At 43.2% G+C, this 20,989-nt stretch overlaps 1 protein-coding gene across 1 annotated transcript in view; it reads left to right on the top strand.

The window, feature by feature from the left end:
* The window catches only part of LOC138674586 (uncharacterized), a 434,601-nt gene that overhangs the window by 257,607 nt on the left and 156,005 nt on the right, over positions 1-20,989 (top strand). Inside the window, exon 3 of the mRNA XM_069762404.1 lies at positions 1,531-1,597. Coding sequence (XP_069618505.1) covers positions 1,531-1,597 — 67 coding nt within the window. The remainder of the gene's footprint in view (positions 1-1,530; positions 1,598-20,989) is intronic.

Consider the following 20,989-nt stretch of genomic DNA (forward strand, 5'->3'; position numbering starts at 1 on the left):
AGGTATATACTGAAGACCATAAACAAGCATAAATATTAAAAAATCTGGTAGCCAACAAAGTGCTCAAAAATGTGAGCCAAGTAAATATATGTGGCACCCCTCCTACACAAACAGCATTACTAGTTACTGATAGTCCATATAACCATGTGTACGTACCCCTAGCACACATCTATCTAGTAAATTTCAAGAACAATCCTAAGGGTGAACTAACGGCCAAATTGGCACATCAAAATGCTCTTACTCAATAATATTCATGATAATAACGGTAGTATATGCCAGTATACTCACATGGAGGTGTTAATTTCTGCTGATGTCCAGGAGATGGTGCCACAGCCCCTACGCGCGTTTCGGCGGCGTGCCTTCGTCAGGGGAAGTGGCATCATACTCCCAGAATGCTCCTTATAAACCACAAAGGGCCAATCACCACGTTGTGTCCTTATGTCACATGATCCTATACCAAAAGGAAATCATGGACACGTGACACGGCCCCATTGCCTGTCGGTATCTGTAGTCCCATATAGTGGTAATCCCTCCTGTGGTTTTTACAGAGGGCACATATCATTGGTGATCGCAGGGCCGGCCGGAAACGGTAGGCGCGCCCATAGCGAACAACGACATGGCGAGCACAGGGTCCCCGACCGTGCGGCCGCATACGGAAGGAGACCCCGCCCACCAGTCCATCCTCCACACAAGACGCGCACCATCACCGGCCACACCCCGAGACGCCAAGGCGCATGCGCCCCGAACAACACATTCCATAGATGGATAACAGATCTCTCAAAGGTGGAGACAGGGACATCCTCCGTTTCCACCTACCCAAAAAAATGTGGTATGTGATAGGTCCCCTCTCCTATAGATCCCGGACATGCATAAACAAACCTCAATACACACAATAAGGCAATATATAAAAATAGATCATATTAAAGTCTGGATAACATACATATAAATATCAATAGTCACAGAACAGACAAAAGGAAACATGAAAGGCGTAACACCAAAAAAGATAAAATTGGGTCCACAGAAGTAGATCCAATACATGTGTAATTAAATTAACCACTAATAGTGTATATACGAAAAAAGATAAAAGGAAAGTGCATATCTGCACATATGTATCAAACCAAAATCTGCGCAATCAAACATGTGCAGTACAGTACATAAAGTGTAATATAATTTTATGAATGAAAAAAAAAAAAAAAGAGGACGGTCATATCAATACCGAAAAATGTATAAAACCGTGACATCACAATAAAAATGTGATAAAGTGCCATCAGTGCTAGTGAAGAGAAAAACCCCCATGATTCCCAATTTCTACCCCACAGTTACAACTGTGGCGTATCCCTAAAGACCTTCACACAGATACCATTCCAAAAAGGTCATATTGGAGTATAACACCTCACAAGAATGGACGGCACTGTGGGCCAGACAATAATTCATGTTTAAGTCACAAATTCCATTTAGTCCATAAGTGATTCGTCCATATTGATATCTTTACTGAAAGATCATAAATATTATTATGTCCGTTTTCCACAGGGGCACTCCATCATCATGGAACGGCGCACATCCGAAGCCAAGCAAGGAAGCCGAGAGAGACAAACCGGTGGGTATTGCACGGTGATACACAGCCACAACAGTCCTTCATAGTAATACACTAAGGAGCATGGGAGAAAAAGTATATATTAATACCAGAATACACACAATTAAAATCATACATACAAAAAACAAAAAAATTTTTAAAAGGCAATGATGCCAAGAAGAAAAACCATAACATTGCACGGTGTCAGGATCCTAGACAGGAGGAGCAGACTGTCAAGTTATTTTTTCAAATGAAGGGGGCAAAGCTTAATGTCTCATTGAGTCCATCTGGTTGTAGAGTGCGAAGTGTCCAAATCCACTTCGCCTCTTTCTGTGCTAGATTCCGACTCAAATTACCTCCTCGGAGGTTAGGACGGATGTGGTCAATACCTTTGACCCTCAGACCAGATGGATCACAGGAATGGTGCTTTTTAAAGTGTCTTGGTAGCGTCTTCAATTTATCCGTATCATCCTCTTTCGTAGCTGCCATGATCTCACGAACATGCTCACGTACCCTTACCTTTAAGGCCCTTGTTGTTAGACCTATATATATAAGTGAGCATGGACATGTTGCATGATACACTACCGTTTGTGTCATGCAATTGATGGCATGGGTAATCGTAAATTTTCTGCCATCGGATGATAGGAATTCTCTAGTTTCCTCTATATTGGGACACGATATGCATTTCCCACAAGGTACACATCCCCAAATGTTAGCGGGCCTCTTACCTGTAAATATCCTTGGTTGGTTCGTCGGTGTATAGTAGCTCTTCACCAGGTGATCCCGCAAGTTGTCACAGCGTCTTGCTGTTATCATAGGTCTCATGGGTAAGTATTGTTGCAATGTCCTATCAGCTAGTAGGATCGGCCAATGTTTTTGCATTATTTCATGCATTTTTTGCCATTGGGAATGGTATCTTGTCACCATCCTTACAGATTCCATCTTTGGTTTTGGTGGTTTAGGGTACATCAGATCATGGCGGTTAGAGTTTCTCGCTCTATTGTATGCATATTTAATAGACCGTCGACTGTATCCCCGTTCCAAAAATCTCCTCTTCATTTCCGTAGCCTGGACTTCGAAATCATTGGTTGTAGAACAAATACGTCGGATCCTTAAAAATTGACTCACAGGGATGGATTTGACCGTATGCAAAGGATGAGATGAGGCTGCATGTAGTATAGCATTCACAGCAGTATCTTTCCGGTGAACGTCCGTCTGTAATAGACCAGAGTGATCCTTCTTAACCAAAACGTCTAAGAATTCAATTTGGGTAGTATGGTACTTGTATGTCAGTCTGATATTGCGATTATTTGAATTCAAATCACAGAAAAAATCTTTTAACGTGGCTGGTGTACCCCGCCAGATCAAAAAAATGTCGTTGATGTACCGGGTCCAAAGAATGACCCGGTCCATCGACGAACATTGATCCGCGGAGAATAGGTCCCTCTCCCACAGCCCCAAGAACAGATTAGCATACGATGGTGCGCATGCTGCCCCCATCGCTGTTCCCTGGAGCTGCAGGTAGAGGGACCCATTAAAAATAAAAAAATTGTGAGTCAACAAAAAATCCAACAATTGTATAAGGAATCCAATTTCATCTCTGGAAAGCATAGTCATGGAAAGATAGTACTCAACAGCCTGAAGTCCGTCATGATGTCGGATACTCGTGTAGAGGGACTCCACATCACATGTGACGAGCAACATGTCCTCGTCAATGTGTATGGAGTCCACTCTACACAGGAAATCAGATGTGTCACGTAAATATGACGGGATTGTTTCAACCAAGGGTTTTAAAAAGGAATCGATATATTTGCCCGTGTTTTCTGTTAAACTCCCAATCCCAGATATGATGGGCCTACCTGGTGGATTTTTGATGTCTTTGTGTATCTTTGGTAATAGATACATTGTAGGAGTGACCGGGTCCTTGGTCCACAGAACTTCGCGTATTTCTTGGGTGATGATATCCATATCCAATGCAGTCTGGAGTATCTTCCCCAATTTTTCCCTGTATGATAGCATGGGATTGAATGTATATTTTTTATAACAGACTGATTCTCTCAATTGGCGATACGCTTCAATTTCGTACATCTTATTTGGCCACACCACAATGTTGCCCCCTTTATCGGCGGGTTTAAATGTTACGTCATCAAGTTTTTTGAGACGTTTGAGGCCAGCCCTTTCACTTACAGTCAGGTTATCTTTGGGGATTCTCATGGAAATCTCCTCAAAGTCCTTTGCCACCAATTGAACAAAAATTTCCACATTAGGACATATAGATAATGGAGGAAACTTTTTAGATTTTTGTTTAATTATGGAGGGTACAATACCTAGGGGTGGTAGATCGTGTTCTCGACTAAGACCCTCCAGGATTTGTAGTGCTTCTTGTTCTTCAGGCATAGGGAACATACGTCTCATCTCCTCATTGTGGAACCATTTTTTAAAAACAAGTGATCTGGCGAATATGTGAAGATCTTTGACGGCCGTGAAGGTGTCAAACCTACTGCTGGGTGAGAAGGTTAAACCTTTAGACAAAAGCTCAATCTCAACCTTGGAGAAAGAATGTTCAGATAAATTAATCACCTTTGGTGTATTCTTTGAATCATATGCTCCTCTCTTAATATTTGGGAGCTTGTGATCTGCTTTCCGCTTGTTGTTACCGAATTGAGTCTTCATTTTACCATGTGAGTATTGAGAATTATCAGATGATTCCCCCATTGAGGATGCTGAGGACATGGATTCTGATCTCTTATTTCGTGTCCTCATATTTCGTCTTCTCCACCTATACACCTGGTTCTGCTGATAATCCATGGAGTCACGTGTCAATTTTTTCCCTTGTGTTAGCTTAATCTGTTCCTCCCATTCTTCGGATTTTTTGGTCATTAGTGTGTTAAACGAAGCAATTACCTCTGGTGTACCATCTCTTTTTAATATTGTATAAAGTTCATCGATCTCGCCTTCAATGGCAGTGATTGAGTTCTTATTCAATTCAATTAGTAGCTCCATGAGTTGGTAGGATCCTTTGCTACATACCTCCTCCCATTTAGAAATGAAACCTTCATCTTCTATTGGAAATGAAGGGAAGATTTGGATCCGGAGACCACGTGGAATAAATTTCTTTTTGATGTAATTTTCAAGGAACGCCCGGTTCCACCAAATTTTGGTCCTTTTGTGCATTAACCTTTCTATTTTCAATTGTAGTGTGCTCAACTCATTGCTCTCTCCTGACCCCGTGCAATTTGACTCACCGAACACTTTGGCTATTTGTGTCAGTCAGACACTATCCCTGGCTTTAAAATCCATGAGTGCAGAGGGTATTTGGTTCTGTGAAAATACACAGCAAAAAATGAATCAAAGAGCCTAATACATACCCCCAAATCTAACAGACGCTAAATATTAATATTGCGTCCACATAGTTAAACATAGTTTGCACATGTTCTACGCTAGATATATAGAGAAAACCATATAGAAAAAATGCGTATTAAGAACAAATTCTTTATTTGAAACAGATATAAAAACAAGGTATATACTGAAGACCATAAACAAGCATAAATATTAAAAAATCTGGTAGCCAACAAAGTGCTCAAAAATGTGAGCCAAGTAAATATATGTGGCACCCCTCCTACACAAACAGCATTACTAGTTACTGATAGTCCATATAACCATGTGTACGTACCCCTAGCACACATCTATCTAGTAAATTTCAAGAACAATCCTAAGGGTGAACTAACGGCCAAATTGGCACATCAAAATGCTCTTACTCAATAATATTCATGATAATAACGGTAGTATATGCCAGTATACTCACATGGAGGTGTTAATTTCTGCTGATGTCCAGGAGATGGTGCCACAGCCCCTACGCGCGTTTCGGCGGCGTGCCTTCGTCAGGGGAAGTGGCATCATACTCCCAGAATGCTCCTTATAAACCACAAAGGGCCAATCACCACGTTGTGTCCTTATGTCACATGATCCTATACCAAAAGGAAATCATGGACACGTGACACGGCCCCATTGCCTGTCGGTATCTGTAGTCCCATATAGTGGTAATCCCTCCCGTGGTTTTTACAGAGGGCACATATCATTGGTGATCGCAGGGCCGGCCGGAAACGGTAGGCGCGCCCATAGCGAACAACGACATGGCGAGCACAGGGTCCCCGACCGTGCGGCCGCATACGGAAGGAGACCCCGCCCACCAGTCCATCCTCCACACAAGACGCGCACCATCACCGGCCACACCCCGAGACGCCAAGGCGCATGCGCCCCGAACAACACATTCCATAGATGGATAACAGATCTCTCAAAGGTGGAGACAGGGACATCCTCCGTTTCCACCTACCCCAAAAAATGTGGTATGTGATAGGTCCCCTCTCCTATAGATCCCGGACATGCATAAACAAACCTCAATACACACAATAAGGCAATATATAAAAATAGATCATATTAAAGTCTGGATAACATGCATATAAATATCAATAGTCACAGAACAGACAAAAGGAAACATGAAAGGCGTAACACCAAGAAAGATAAAATTGGGTCCACAGAAGTAGATCCAATACATGTGTAATTAAATTAACCACTAATAGTGTATATATGAAAAAAGATAAAAGGAAAGTGCATATCTGCACATATGTATCAAACCAAAATCTGCGCAATCAAACATGTGCAGTACAGTACATAAAGTGTAATATAATTTTATGAATGAAAAAAAAAAAAAAAAGAGGACGGTCATATCAATACCGAAAAATGTATAAAACCGTGACATCACAATAAAAATGTGATAAAGTGCCATCAGTGCTAGTGAAGAGAAAAACCCCCATGATTCCCAATTTCTACCCCACAGTTACAACTGTGGCGTATCCCTAAAGACCTTCACACAGATACCATTCCAAAAAGGTCATATTGGAGTATAACACCTCACAAGAATGGACGGCACTGTGGGCCAGACAATAATTCATGTTTAAGTCACAAATTCCATTTAGTCCATAAGTGATTCGTCCATATTGATATCTTTACTGAAAGATCATAAATATTATTATGTCCGTTTTCCACAGGGGCACTCCATCATCATGGAACGGCGCACATCCGAAGCCAAGCAAGGAAGCCGAGAGAGACAAACCGGTGGGTATTGCACGGTGATACACAGCCACAACAGTCCTTCATAGTAATACACTAAGGAGCATGGGAGAAAAAGTATATATTAATACCAGAATACACACAATTAAAATCATACATACAAAAAACAAAAAAAATTTTAAAAGGCAATGATGCCAAGAAGAAAAACCATAACATTGCACGGTGTCAGGATCCTAGACAGGAGGAGCAGACTGTCAAGTTATTTTTTCAAATGAAGGGGGCAAAGCTTAATGTCTCATTGAGTCCATCTGGTTGTAGAGTGCGAAGTGTCCAAATCCACTTCGCCTCTTTCTGTGCTAGATTCCGACTCAAATTACCTCCTCGGAGGTTAGGACGGATGTGGTCAATACCTTTGACCCTCAGACCAGATGGATCACAGGAATGGTGCTTTTTAAAGTGTCTTGGTAGCGTCTTCAATTTATCCGTATCATCCTCTTTCGTAGCTGCCATGATCTCACGAACATGCTCACGTACCCTTACCTTTAAGGCCCTTGTTGTTAGACCTATATATATAAGTGAGCATGGACATGTTGCATGATACACTACCGTTTGTGTCATGCAATTGATGGCATGGGTAATCGTAAATTTTCTGCCATCAGATGATAGGAATTCTCTAGTTTCCTCTATATTGGGACACGATATGCATTTCCCACAAGGTACACATCCCCAAATGTTAGCGGGCCTCTTACCTGTAAATATCCTTGGTTGGTTCGTCGGTGTATAGTAGCTCTTCACCAGGTGATCCCGCAAGTTGTCACAGCGTCTTGCTGTTATCATAGGTCTCATGGGTAAGTATTGTTGCAATGTCCTATCAGCTAGTAGGATCGGCCAATGTTTTTGCATTATTTCATGCATTTTTTGCCATTGGGAATGGTATCTTGTCACCATCCTTACAGATTCCATCTTTGGTTTTGGTGGTTTAGGGTACATCAGATCATGGCGGTTAGAGTTTCTCGCTCTATTGTATGCATATTTAATAGACCGTCGACTGTATCCCCGTTCCAAAAATCTCCTCTTCATTTCCGTAGCCTGGACTTCGAAATCATTGGTTGTAGAACAAATACGTCGGATCCTTAAAAATTGACTCACAGGGATGGATTTGACCGTATGCAAAGGATGAGATGAGGCTGCATGTAGTATAGCATTCACAGCAGTATCTTTCCGGTGAACGTCCGTCTGTAATAGACCAGAGTGATCCTTCTTAACCAAAACGTCTAAGAATTCAATTTGGGTAGTATGGTACTTGTATGTCAGTCTGATATTGCGATTATTTGAATTCAAATCACAGAAAAAATCTTTTAACGTGGCTGGTGTACCCCGCCAGATCAAAAAAATGTCGTCGATGTACCGGGTCCAAAGAATGACCCGGTCCATCGACGAACATTGATCCGCGGAGAATAGGTCCCTCTCCCACAGCCCCAGGAACAGATTAGCATACGATGGTGCGCATGCTGCCCCCATCGCTGTTCCCTGGAGCTGCAGGTAGAGGGACCCATTAAAAATAAAAAAATTGTGAGTCAACAAAAAATCCAACAATTGTATAAGGAATCCAATTTCATCTCTGGAAAGCATAGTCATGGAAAGATAGTACTCAACAGCCTGAAGTCCGTCATGATGTCGGATACTCGTGTAGAGGGACTCCACATCACATGTGACGAGCAACATGTCCTCGTCAATGTGTATGGAGTCCACTCTACACAGGAAATCAGATGTGTCACGTAAATATGACGGGATTGTTTCAACCAAGGGTTTTAAAAAGGAATCGATATATTTGCCCGTGTTTTCTGTTAAACTCCCAATCCCAGATATGATGGGCCTACCTGGTGGATTTTTGATGTCTTTGTGTATCTTTGGTAATAGATACATTGTAGGAGTGACCGGGTCCTTGGTCCACAGAACTTCGCGTATTTCTTGGGTGATGATATCCATATCCAATGCAGTCTGGAATATCTTCCCCAACTTTTCCCTGTATGATAGCATGGGATTGAATGTCAATTTTTTATAACAGACTGATTCTCTCAATTGGCGATACGCTTCAATTTCGTACATCTTATTTGGCCACACCACAATGTTGCCCCCTTTATCGGCGGGTTTAAATGTTACGTCATCAAGTTTTTTGAGACGTTTGAGGCCAGCCCTTTCACTTACAGTCAGGTTATCTTTGGGGATTCTCATGGAAATCTCCTCAAAGTCCTTTGCCACCAATTGAACAAAAATTTCCACATTAGGACATATAGATAATGGAGGAAACTTTTTAGATTTTTGTTTAATTATGGAGGGTACAATACCTAGGGGTGGTAGATCGTGTTCTCGACTAAGACCCTCCAGGATTTGTAGTGCTTCTTGTTCTTCAGGCATAGGGAACATACGTCTCATCTCCTCATTGTGGAACCATTTTTTAAAAACAAGTGATCTGGCGAATATGTGAAGATCTTTGACGGCCGTGAAGGTGTCAAACCTACTGCTGGGTGAGAAGGTTAAACCTTTAGACAAAAGCTCAATCTCAACCTTGGAGAAAGAATGTTCAGATAAATTAATCACCTTTGGTGTATTCTTTGAATCATATGCTCCTCTCTTAATATTTGGGAGCTTGTGATCTGCTTTCCGCTTGTTGTTACCGAATCGAGTCTTCATTTTACCATGTGAGTATTGAGAATTATCAGATGATTCCCCCATTGAGGATGCTGAGGACATGGATTCTGATCTCTTATTTCGTGTCCTCATATTTCGTCTTCTCCACCTATACACCTGGTTCTGCTGATAATCCATGGAGTCACGTGTCAATTTTTTCCCTTGTGTTAGCTTAATCTGTTCCTCCCATTCTTCGGATTTTTTGGTCATTAGTGTGTTAAACGAAGCAATTACCTCTGGTGTACCATCTCTTTTTAATATTGTATAAAGTTCATCGATCTCGCCTTCAATGGCAGTGATTGAGTTCTTATACAATTCAATTAGTAGCTCCATGAGTTGGTAGGATCCTTTGCTACATACCTCCTCCCATTTAGAAATGAAACCTTCATCTTCTATTGGAAATGAAGGGAAGATTTGGATCCGGAGACCACGTGGAATAAATTTCTTTTTGATGTAATTTTCAAGGAACGCCCGGTTCCACCAAATTTTGGTCCTTTTGTGCATTAACCTTTCTATTTTCAATTGTAGTGTGCTCAACTCATTGCTCTCTCCTGACCCCGTGCAATTTGACTCACCGAACACTTTGGCTATTTGTGTCAGCCAGACACTATCCCTGGCTTTAAAATCCATGAGTGCAGAGGGTATTTGGTTCTGTGAAAATACACAGCAAAAAATGAATCAAAGAGCCTAATACATACCCCCAAATCTAACAGACGCTAAATATTAATATTGCGTCCACATAGTTAAACATAGTTTGCACATGTTCTACGCTAGATATATAGAGAAAACCATATAGAAAAAATGCGTATTAAGAACAAATTCTTTATTTGAAACAGATATAAAAACAAGGTATATACTGAAGACCATAAACAAGCATAAATATTAAAAAATCTGGTAGCCAACAAAGTGCTCAAAAATGTGAGCCAAGTAAATATATGTGGCACCCCTCCTACACAAACAGCATTACTAGTTACTGATAGTCCATATAACCATGTGTACGTACCCCTAGCACACATCTATCTAGTAAATTTCAAGAACAATCCTAAGGGTGAACTAACGGCCAAATTGGCACATCAAAATGCTCTTACTCAATAATATTCATGATAATAACGGTAGTATATGCCAGTATACTCACATGGAGGTGTTAATTTCTGCTGATGTCCAGGAGATGGTGCCACAGCCCCTACGCGCGTTTCGGCGGCGTGCCTTCGTCAGGGGAAGTGGCATCATACTCCCAGAATGCTCCTTATAAACCACAAAGGGCCAATCACCACGTTGTGTCCTTATGTCACATGATCCTATACCAAAAGGAAATCATGGACACGTGACACGGCCCCATTGCCTGTCGGTATCTGTAGTCCCATATAGTGGTAATCCCTCCCGTGGTTTTTACAGAGGGCACATATCATTGGTGATCGCAGGGCCGGCCGGAAACATCATTTTTAATGCATTCCGCATTTTTTGTGCACATGCTGCATTTTTTCTTGCATTCTGGAAAAAAACGCAGCATGTTCATTCTTTGTGCAGAATCGTGGGGATTCCGCACACATAGGAATGCATTGATCCGCTTACTTTCCACATGTGGCTATGCCCACCATGTTGGAAGTAAGCGGATCATGTGCGGTTGGTACCCAGGGTGGAGGAGAGGAGACTCTCCTCCAGGCCCTGGGAACCATATAATTGTTAAAAAAAGAATTAAAATAAAAAATCGTGATATTCTCATCTTCCGGCATCACCCGCAGCCTTCCAGTTCCTCGCGATGCTCCCGTTCCCAGTAATGCCTTGCGAAAATGACCTGTGATGTCGTAGCGGTCTCGCGAGACCACTACATCATCTGGGGTCATTGCCACGAGGCATCGCTGAGAATGGGAGCATCGCGAGGAGCGGGAAGGATGCGGGGGTCGCCAGAAGGTAAGAATATCGCAATTTTTTACATTTTTTTTATTATTATTATTTTTAACCTTATATCTTTTTACTATTGATGCTGTATAGGCAGCATCAATAGTAAAAAGTTGGTCACACTTGTCAAACACTATGCTTGACAAGTGTGACCAACCTGTCAATCAGTTTTCCAAGCGATACTACAGATTGCTTGGAAAACGCTAGCATTCTACAAGCTAATTACGCTTGGAAAACGCTAGTGTTTAGCGGGAATACTCATGCCAATTCTGCGTGCGATATACCAGCGGCAGGGATGCAGAATTGCCAAGGAAATTTCCGCGGCAATTCTGAAACGTGTGCACTTAGCCTAATGGAAAGTTAGTTGCTTTCAATTCTTTTTAAATGTCATGAAAATACAGTATATATATTCACGAATATTATTATCAGTTGCCATGGACACTACAGAAGTTTTCCTTGCACTGATTTTCAGAAGTGTATCTCCATGTCCTTGTAGGTAATTTACCCTGCTACAGAGAAAGTAGAAATATATTTATGCAATGAATATATCTATTAATACAAAGGTTAATCAAAATTCAGAGAAAAAAGGCAGTCTTGCTATGTATTTATGGTCTGTATCAGTACTGAATCAATACAGCTATAATTTATAGCAGTTAGAGTTTCATTCAGCAGAGTTTGAAGAAAGTTTTATTTTGTTTATTAAAGAGGGTGTCCAGATGTAGACACTTGTGAAAGATTAATAGGATATATCATGAATGTTCGACTGTGGTGGTCTACCCTCAAAAACCTCCAATTCACCCTTAAAAAACAATTAGCTATAGCAGAGAATAGTTTGATTCCTTCACACTACCCTTAGCTCATAGAGACAACATACTGACATTGCTGTTTTCAGAAAAAAAGGGTTATATAGTATTTAAGGTTGAAAGTGGACATAAGTCCATCGAATTCAACCTATAGCCTAATATATTGATTAAGCGAAAGGAGGAAAAAAGCATGAGTCAGATGCTAATTGTTCCATATTAGGGGAAAAATTCCTTCCCAACTCTACATGCGGCAATCAGTCTAGTTCCCTAGATCAATGTCCCATCGCAAAATCTAGTATCCATTTCCTAGAATATTATATTTTTAAAAAATGGCATCCAGGCCTAATTTAACATAGTTCAAATATCTGTTAACATCTGTGCAAATTCATGTTTCTGCTTTGGCCTCTGTGCCTTTATTGCTTGCGACGCGTGACAGCAACAGTCCCATTTTTTCCCTGGGAATTTTGGTGCTGCTTTATAAGGGAGCTATAGAGTTAATTTTGGTCTAGCTTTTGATCACTCCTCCCTGAAAGCCCTGGGCATGACTTGTTTTGGCACGGCCCTTTTGGGCAATTTGCTTGGAATCAAGACAATTGCCTAAGTATTCTGCGGGCTTTTGTACCCCATGGTTGTACATCTGAGCTCTATATGGCTCATATACGGGGGTCACATCATCTGTGGACTCTTCTAATGGAAATGTGGACATTGACATCGACTTTGCACGGGATGACAAGCTGGATCCGGGTGGATTGGAATCGGACATATGTTTTGTTATTATTACTTTCTGTGGACTATTGGCTCTTCTGCACATGACCTACCTTTTTTCATCGTGGGTTCATAAATGGACTTGCTCTGGACCCTTGGGACCCAAGAGGACAGTACGGGAAATGTACAGATGCTGCATCCCTCCTAGTTATCTTGCAACAATTGTCTTCTGCTAGAATGCGGAATGGAGAGGGCTCATTAGCCCTATGGCTTTTCACCCATGGCAGGGTCAATGCGGTTTCCACTTTATGTATTGGTTTGACCGCTTGTCTCTCTTTGGGTTTATGTTATACATGTGATTAAATCTTTTTGTATTTACTCAGTCTCTGTGCCTTGGTCTAGTGTGGATAAGTTCCATTCATTTGAGTTATTTCTGTATTGTGCATGATACTATAATCTGTGTTTAACATGCTCTTTATCTTTTAGCATTCAGGTTCTATAGGGACCGCCTATTATTGGTCCTCTTTGTATACTCCTCCCCCAGCCCTTCACTCTATCATTGTCAGGTCCATCTATATGGTTCCATCCCTTTGTTCCTACCATACAGGCTTTTTTATGCCTGGCGCATGCGCGGTGCGGCTTTTGTATCGGCGCTCTGTCCCCACTATACGCTCCACTCTTATCCGACGCATGCGCATCGCGGCTCTTTATTAGAGCCGCGTCTGCGCGTGCGCGGACTTACTATCTACGGAGGCCTCCGCTATTCTCAGTCTGCTTTCCGCTTTCCTTCTACGTGCGGCTGCACGCTACTTCCGCCGCCCCTCTCCCTCCTGGGAGCATCACAGCGGTATGGTATTTCACTGATTAGAGCTTCTACTTATATGCAGGGTGTTCACCACATACCTCACTTCCCCTGACGAAGCCGCTGCGGCGGCGATACGCGTGGGGCTCCCTCCCTACACCCCTTCCAGGACATTTGCTGGTCATTTATGACATACGCACCTGCAGCAGCACTTTAGCTTTCTGGCCTATGGGCCCCCTTCTACCATATTTTGGATTCAGTTGAGTATCTTGACGGGGTCATACCGTCCTCACTATCCTATGGGGGTGCCCTGATTCTTCTTTTTCTTCTGGCTACACGCCACATATGCTGTAGCTTGTTAGCTGGGTTTTGACACCTACGTGTCATCAGCTCTAGGCATACATATGTACCCTTTTATGCTATTTAAGATGTATTCATCTACCAGTTATTTATGAACTATCTGGTATCAGGGTTATTTTCTTTAGGGGTCCTTTTGCTGTTTGTATATACCATGTACCTTGTTTATTGCCTTATTGCTCAGGACGTCTATTTACTTGTCAGCACATGATATGTGTGTCTATAATAGCCTTTGGTGCTTTTTCATGATATTACTGCAGTTTCATTTGGATATATAGGGGTGTTTTGCACATCGTTGTATTTTAAGTGTTTTTATGTTTATTTATGTGGTGTCTAATAAAATGCCGTGTTATATATTTTGTACATTATGTGGTTGTGCAGACCTTTTTTGGTTCATTCCTTTTCTTCTCTTTTCTGGTTATATATACTAGTGAACTAGGTTATGCACCCACCCTAGATCTGAGATACAGCTAGAGTGCACCCTTTACCTATATATTGTGAGATAGTTAAACCCTTGAAGTTCTGACTTCCACTGCCATTAGCCTTGTGTAATACTATTGTAGGAACTTGAGGATTCTGATAGCGTGGGGAATGAACAGACAGAGACAGGTTTCTTTAGTGCAAATACTGTATTTGTACAACAGCAATAACACCCGAAACAATATACTGATAACACGCAGTGACCTGCAATGAAACAAGTCCTTGAAACATATACAGCAATTCAGCAGAGTTCCTAAGGCAAAGTCCTCAGCAAGGTGATCAAAAGGTGAGTGTGACAGGTGACGTGGTGCAGATCCAAAACACTGTCAGTTCAGAAAGTCAGATCCAGGTATGAAGTAAACACAGGGAAGTCCAGAACAAGTCCACAAGTTAATCCCAGGTGTGGCATGAACACGAGTAAGTCCAGAAACAGGTTAACATAAAAGTATTATACTGGTGTTGTTTCCAACAGCTCCCACCAGGGGGGTAAATGAAGGATTAAGTAGCAACACACAGTCCAGAAACATAGTCCAGAAACATTGTTCAAAAACACAGTTCTTACCAGGAGGAGTGAACCAAGGGCTCAATTCCAAAGTCAACAGACTAATGATAACATGGAGAGTGTAGCTTGTTATGATAAGGTAATTCAGTACCACAATGGACATAGAAGTCAGAGCACATACAGTGACCTGACAGTAACCCAAAAACATAGAACGAGCTCTGAGACGTGGGAACTCTGCTGACCGCAATCCCTAATCCTCTCCAACCACACTAGAAGCAGCCGTGGATTGCGCCTAACGCTCCCTATGCAACTCGGCACAGCCTGAGAAACTAGCTAGCCTGAAGATAGAAAATAAGCCTACCTTGCCTCAGAGAAATCCCCCAAAGGAAAAGGCAGCCCCCACATATAATGACTGTGAGATAAGATGAAAAGACAAACGTAGAGATGAAATAGATTTAGCAAAGTGAGGCCCGACTTTCTGAACAGAGCGAGGATAGGAAAGGTAACTTTGCGGTCAACACAAAACCCTACAAAAAACCACGCAAAGGGGGCAAAAAGACCCTCCGTACCGACTAACGGCACGGAGGTACACCCTCTGCGTCCCAGAGCTACCAGCAAGCAAGAAAAAACCAAACAAGCAAGCTGGACAGAAAAAACAGCAAACAAAAATAACAAAAGCGGGACTTAGCTATGCAGAGCAGAAGGCCACAGGAACGATCCAGGAGGAAGCAAGTCCTAAACTAGAACAGACTGGAGGCCAGGATCAAAGCACTAGGTGGAGTTAAATAGAGCATCACCTAACGACTTCACCACATCACCTGAGGAAGGAAACTCAGAAGCCGCAGTACCACTCTCCTCCACCAACGGAAGCTCATAGAGAGAATCAGCCGAAGTACCACTTGTGACCACAGGAGGGAGCTCTGCCACAGAATTCACAACAGTACCCCCCTTGAGGAGGGGTCACCAAACCCTCACCAGAGCCCCCAGGACGACCAGGATGAGCCATATGAAAGGCACGAACAAGATCGGGAGCATGGACATCAGAGGCAAAGACCCAGGAATTATCTTCCTGAGCATAACCCTTCCACTTAACCAGATACTGGAGTTTCCGTCTTGAAACACGAGAATCCAAAATCTTCTCCACAATATACTCCAACTCCCCCTCCACCAAAACCGGGGCAGGAGGATCAACAGATGGAACCATAGGTGCCACGTATCTCCGCAACAATGACCTATGGAATACGTTATGGATGGAGAAAGAGTCTGGAAGGGTCAAACGAAAAGACACAGGATTAAGAACCTCAGAAATCCTATACGGACCAATGAAACGAGGTTTAAACTTAGGAGAGGAAACCTTCATAGGAATATGACGAGAAGACAACCAAACCAAATCCCCAACACGAAGTCGGGGACCCACACAGCGTCTGCGATTAGCGAAACGTTGAGCCTTCTCCTGGGACAAGGTCAAATTGTCCACTACATGAGTCCAAATCTGCTGCAACCTGTCCACCACAGTATCCACACCAGGACAGTCCGAAGACTCAACCTGCCCTGAAGAGAAACGAGGATGGAACCCAGAGTTGCAGAAAAACGGCGAAACCAAGGTAGCCGAGCTGGCCCGATTATTAAGAGCGAACTCAGCCAAAGGCAAAAAGGACACCCAGTCATCCTGATCAGCAGAAACAAAGCATCTCAGATATGTTTCCAAGGTCTGATTGGTTCATTCGGTCTGGCCATTAGTCTGAGGATGGAAAGCCGAGGAAAAAGACAAGTCAATGCCCATCCTAGCACAAAAGGCTCGCCAAAACCTCGAAACAAACTGGGAACCTCTGTCAGAAACGATATTCTCTGGAATGCCATGTAAACGAACCACATGCTGGAAGAACAATGGCACCAAATCAGAGGAGGAAGGTAATTTAGACAAGGGTACCAAATGGACCATCTTAGAGAAGCGATCACAAACCACCCAAATGACTGACATCTTTTGAGAGACGATAAGATCAGAAATAAAATCCATAGAGATATGTGTCCAAGGCCTCTTCGGGACCGGCAAGGGCAAAAGCAACCCACTGGCACGAGAACAGCAGGGCTTAGCCCGAGCACAAATCCCACAGGACTGCACAAAAGAACGCACATTCCGCGACAGAGATGGCCACCAAAAGGATCTAGCCACTAACTCTCTGGTACCAAAGATTCCAGGATGACCAGCCAACACCGAACAATGAACCTCAGAGATAACTTTATTCGTCCACCTATCAGGGACAAACAGTTTCTCCGCTGGGCAACGATCAGGTTTATTAGCCTGAAATTTTTGCAGCACCCGCCGCAAATCAGGGGAGATGGCAGACGCAATTACTCCCTCTTTGAGAATACCCGCCGGCTCAGATAAACCCGGAGAGTCGGGCACAAAACTCCTAGACAGGGCATCCGCCTTCACATTTTTAGAGCCCGGAAGGTACGAAGTCAAAACGGGCAAAAAACAGCGACCAACGAGCCTGTCTAGAATTCAACCGCTTGGCAGACTCGAGATAAGTCAAGTTCTTATGATCAGTCAAGACCACCACGCGATGCTTAGCTCCTTCAAGCCAATGACGCCACTCCTCGAATGCCCACTTCATGGCCAGCAACTCTCGATTGCCCATATCATAATTTCGCTCAGCAGGCGAAAACTTCCTGGAAAAGAAGGCGCATGGTTTCATCACCGAGCAATTAGAACTTCTCTGCGACAAAACAGCCCCTGCTCCAATCTCAGAAGCATCAACCTCGACCTGGAATGGAAGCGAAACATCTGGTTGACACAACAAAGGGGCAGAAGTAAAACGACGCTTCAACTCTTGAAAAGCTTCCACAGCCGCAGAAGACCAATTGACCACATCAGCACCCTTCTTGGGCAAATCGGTCAATGGTTTAGCAATACTAGAAAAATTGCAGATGAAGCGACGATAAAAATTAGCAAAGCCCAAGAACTTTTGCAGACTTTTCAGAGATGTCAGCTGAGTCCAATCATGGATGGCTTGGACCTTAACAGGGTCCATCTCGATAGTAGAAGGGGAAAAAATGAACCCCAAAAATGAAACCTTCTGAACACCAAAGAGACACTTTGATCCTTTCACAAACAAAGAATTAGCACGCAGGACCTGAAACACCGTTCTGACCTGCTTCACATGCGACTCCCAATCATCCGAGAAGACCAAAATATCATCCAAGTATACAATCAGGAATTTATCCAGGTACTCTCGGAAGATGTCATGCATAAAGGACTGAAACACTGATGGAGCATTGGCAAGTCCGAATGGCATTACTAGGTACTCAAAATGGCCCTCGGGCGTATTAAATGCAGTTTTCCATTCATCACCTCGCTTAATACGCACTAGATTATACGCACCACGAAGATCTATCTTGGTGAACCAACTAACCCCCTTAATCCGAGCAAACAAATCAGATAACAGCGGCAAGGGGTACTGAAATTTAACCGTGATCTTATTTAAAAGGCGGTAATCTATACAAGGTCTCAGCGAACCATCTTTCGTGGACACAAAAAAGAACCCCGCTCCTAATGGCGACGATGACGGGCGAATATGCCCCTTCTCCAAGGACTCCTTCACGTAACTCCGCATAGCGGCGTGCTCAGGCACAGATAAATTAAACAGTCGACCTTTTGGGAATTTACTACCAGGAATCAAATCGATAGCACAATCACAATCCCTATGCGGAGGTAGGGTATCGGACTTGGGCTCATCAAATACATCCCGGTAATCAGACAAGAACTCTGGAACCTCAGAAGGGGTGGATGACGAAATAGACAGAAATGGGACATCACCATGTACCCCCTGACAACCCCAGCTGGACACAGACATGGATTTCCAATCTAATACTGGATTATGGACTTGTAGCCATGGCAACCCCAACACGACCACATCATGCAGATTATGCAACACCAGAAAGCGAATAACCTCCTGATGTGCAGGAGCCATGCACATGGTCAGCTGGGTCCAGTACTGAGGCTTATTCTTGGCCAAAGGCGTAGCATCAATTCCTCTCAATGGAATAGGACACTGCAAGGGCTCCAAGAAAAACCCACAACGCCTAGCATACTCCAAGTCCATCAAATTCAGGGCAGCGCCTGAATCCACAAATGCCATGACAGAATAAGATGACAAAGAGCAGATCAAGGTTACGGACAAAAGAAATTTTGACTGTACCGTACCAATGGTGGCAGACCTAGCGAACCGCTTAGTGCGCTTAGGACAATCAGAGATAGCATGAGTGGAATCACCACAGTAGAAACACAGCCCATTCTGACGTCTGTGTTCTTGCCGTTCAACTCTGGTCAAAGTCCTATCGCACTGCATAGGCTCAGGTTTATGCTCAGATAATACCGCCAAATGGTGCACATATTTACGCTCACGCAAGCGTCGACTGATCTGAATGGCCAAAGACATAGACTCATTCAGACCAGCAGGCATAGGAAATCCCACCATGACATCCTTAAGGGCTTCAGAGAGACCCTTTCTGAAAATAGCTGCGAGCGCACCTTCATTCCATTGAGTGAGTACGGACCACTTTCTAAATTTCTGACAATATACCTCTATCTCATCCTGACCCTGACACAGAGCCAGCAAATTTTTCTCTGCCTGATCCACTGAATCAGGTTCATCGTACAGCAATCCGAGCGCCAGGAAAAATGCATCAATACTACTTAATGCAGGATCTCCTGGCGCAAGAGAAAATGCCCAGTCCTGAGGGTCGCCACGTAAAAAAGAAATAACGATCCTAACTTGTTGAACTGGGTCACCAGAGGAGCGAGGTTTCAAAGCCAGAAATAGTTTACAATTATTTTTGAAACTCAGAAATTTAGTTCTATCTCCAAAAAACAAATCAGGAATAGGAATTCTTGGTTCTAACATAGAATTCTGAACCACAAAGTCTTGAATATTTTGTACTCTTGCCGTGAGCTGATCCACACATGAAGACAGACCTTTAATGTCCATCGCTACACCTGTGTCCTGAACCACCCAAATGTCTAGGGAAAAAAAGGCAAAACACAGTGCAGAGAAAAAAAAATGGTCTCAGAACTTCTTTTTTCCCTCTATTGAGAATCATTAGTACTTTAGGCCTCCAGTACTGTTATGATAAGGTAATTCAGTACCACAATGGACATAGAAGTCAGAGCACATACAGTGACCTGACAGTAACCCAAAAACATAGAACGAGCTCTGAGACGTGGGAACTCTGCTGACCGCAATCCCTAATCCTCTCCAACCACACTAGAAGCAGCCGTGGATTGCGCCTAACGCTCCCTATGCAACTCGGCACAGCCTGAGAAACTAGCTAGCCTGAAGATAGAAAATAAGCCTACCTTGCCTCAGAGAAATCCCCCAAAGGAAAAGGCAGCCCCCACATATAATGACTGTGAGATAAGATGAAAAGACAAACGTAGAGATGAAATAGATTTAGCAAAGTGAGCCCCGACTTTCTGAACAGAGCGAGGATAGGAAAGGTAACTTTGCGGTCAACACAAAACCCTACAAAAAACCACGCAAAGGGGGCAAAAAGACCCTCCGTACCGACTAACGGCACGGAGGTACACCCTCTGCGTCCCAGAGCTACCAGCAAGCAAGAAAAAACCAAACAAGCAAGCTGGACAGAAAAAACAGCAAACAAAAATAACAAAAGCGGGACTTAGCTATGCAGAGCAGCAGGCCACAGGAACGATCCAGGAGGAAGCAAGTCCTAAACTAGAACATTGACTGAAGGCCAGGATCAAAGCACTAGGTGGAGTTAAATAGAGCAGCACCTAACGACTTCACCACATCACCTGAGGAAGGAAACTCAGAAGCCGCAGTACCACTCTCCTCCACCAACGGAACCTCATAGAGAGAATCAGCCGAAGTACCACTTGTGACCACAGGAGGGAGCTCTGCCACAGAATTCACAACAGTAGCTTACATATGCAGAGAATGTCCAAAGCCAGAGGTAGAGGCACACTCAGAACAAGCAGCTGAGCAGAAGGAGAACAGAAGCAGAATACTCCAGCAAGGAAACTGACACCTGAACCAGGTTTTAAACAAACGAACAGGAAGTAGGGCAGACAAAAACAGCAAACT

This window comes from Ranitomeya imitator, chromosome 4 (genome assembly GCF_032444005.1).
Source record: "Ranitomeya imitator isolate aRanImi1 chromosome 4, aRanImi1.pri, whole genome shotgun sequence".
Taxonomy (NCBI): Eukaryota; Metazoa; Chordata; class Amphibia; order Anura; family Dendrobatidae; genus Ranitomeya; species Ranitomeya imitator.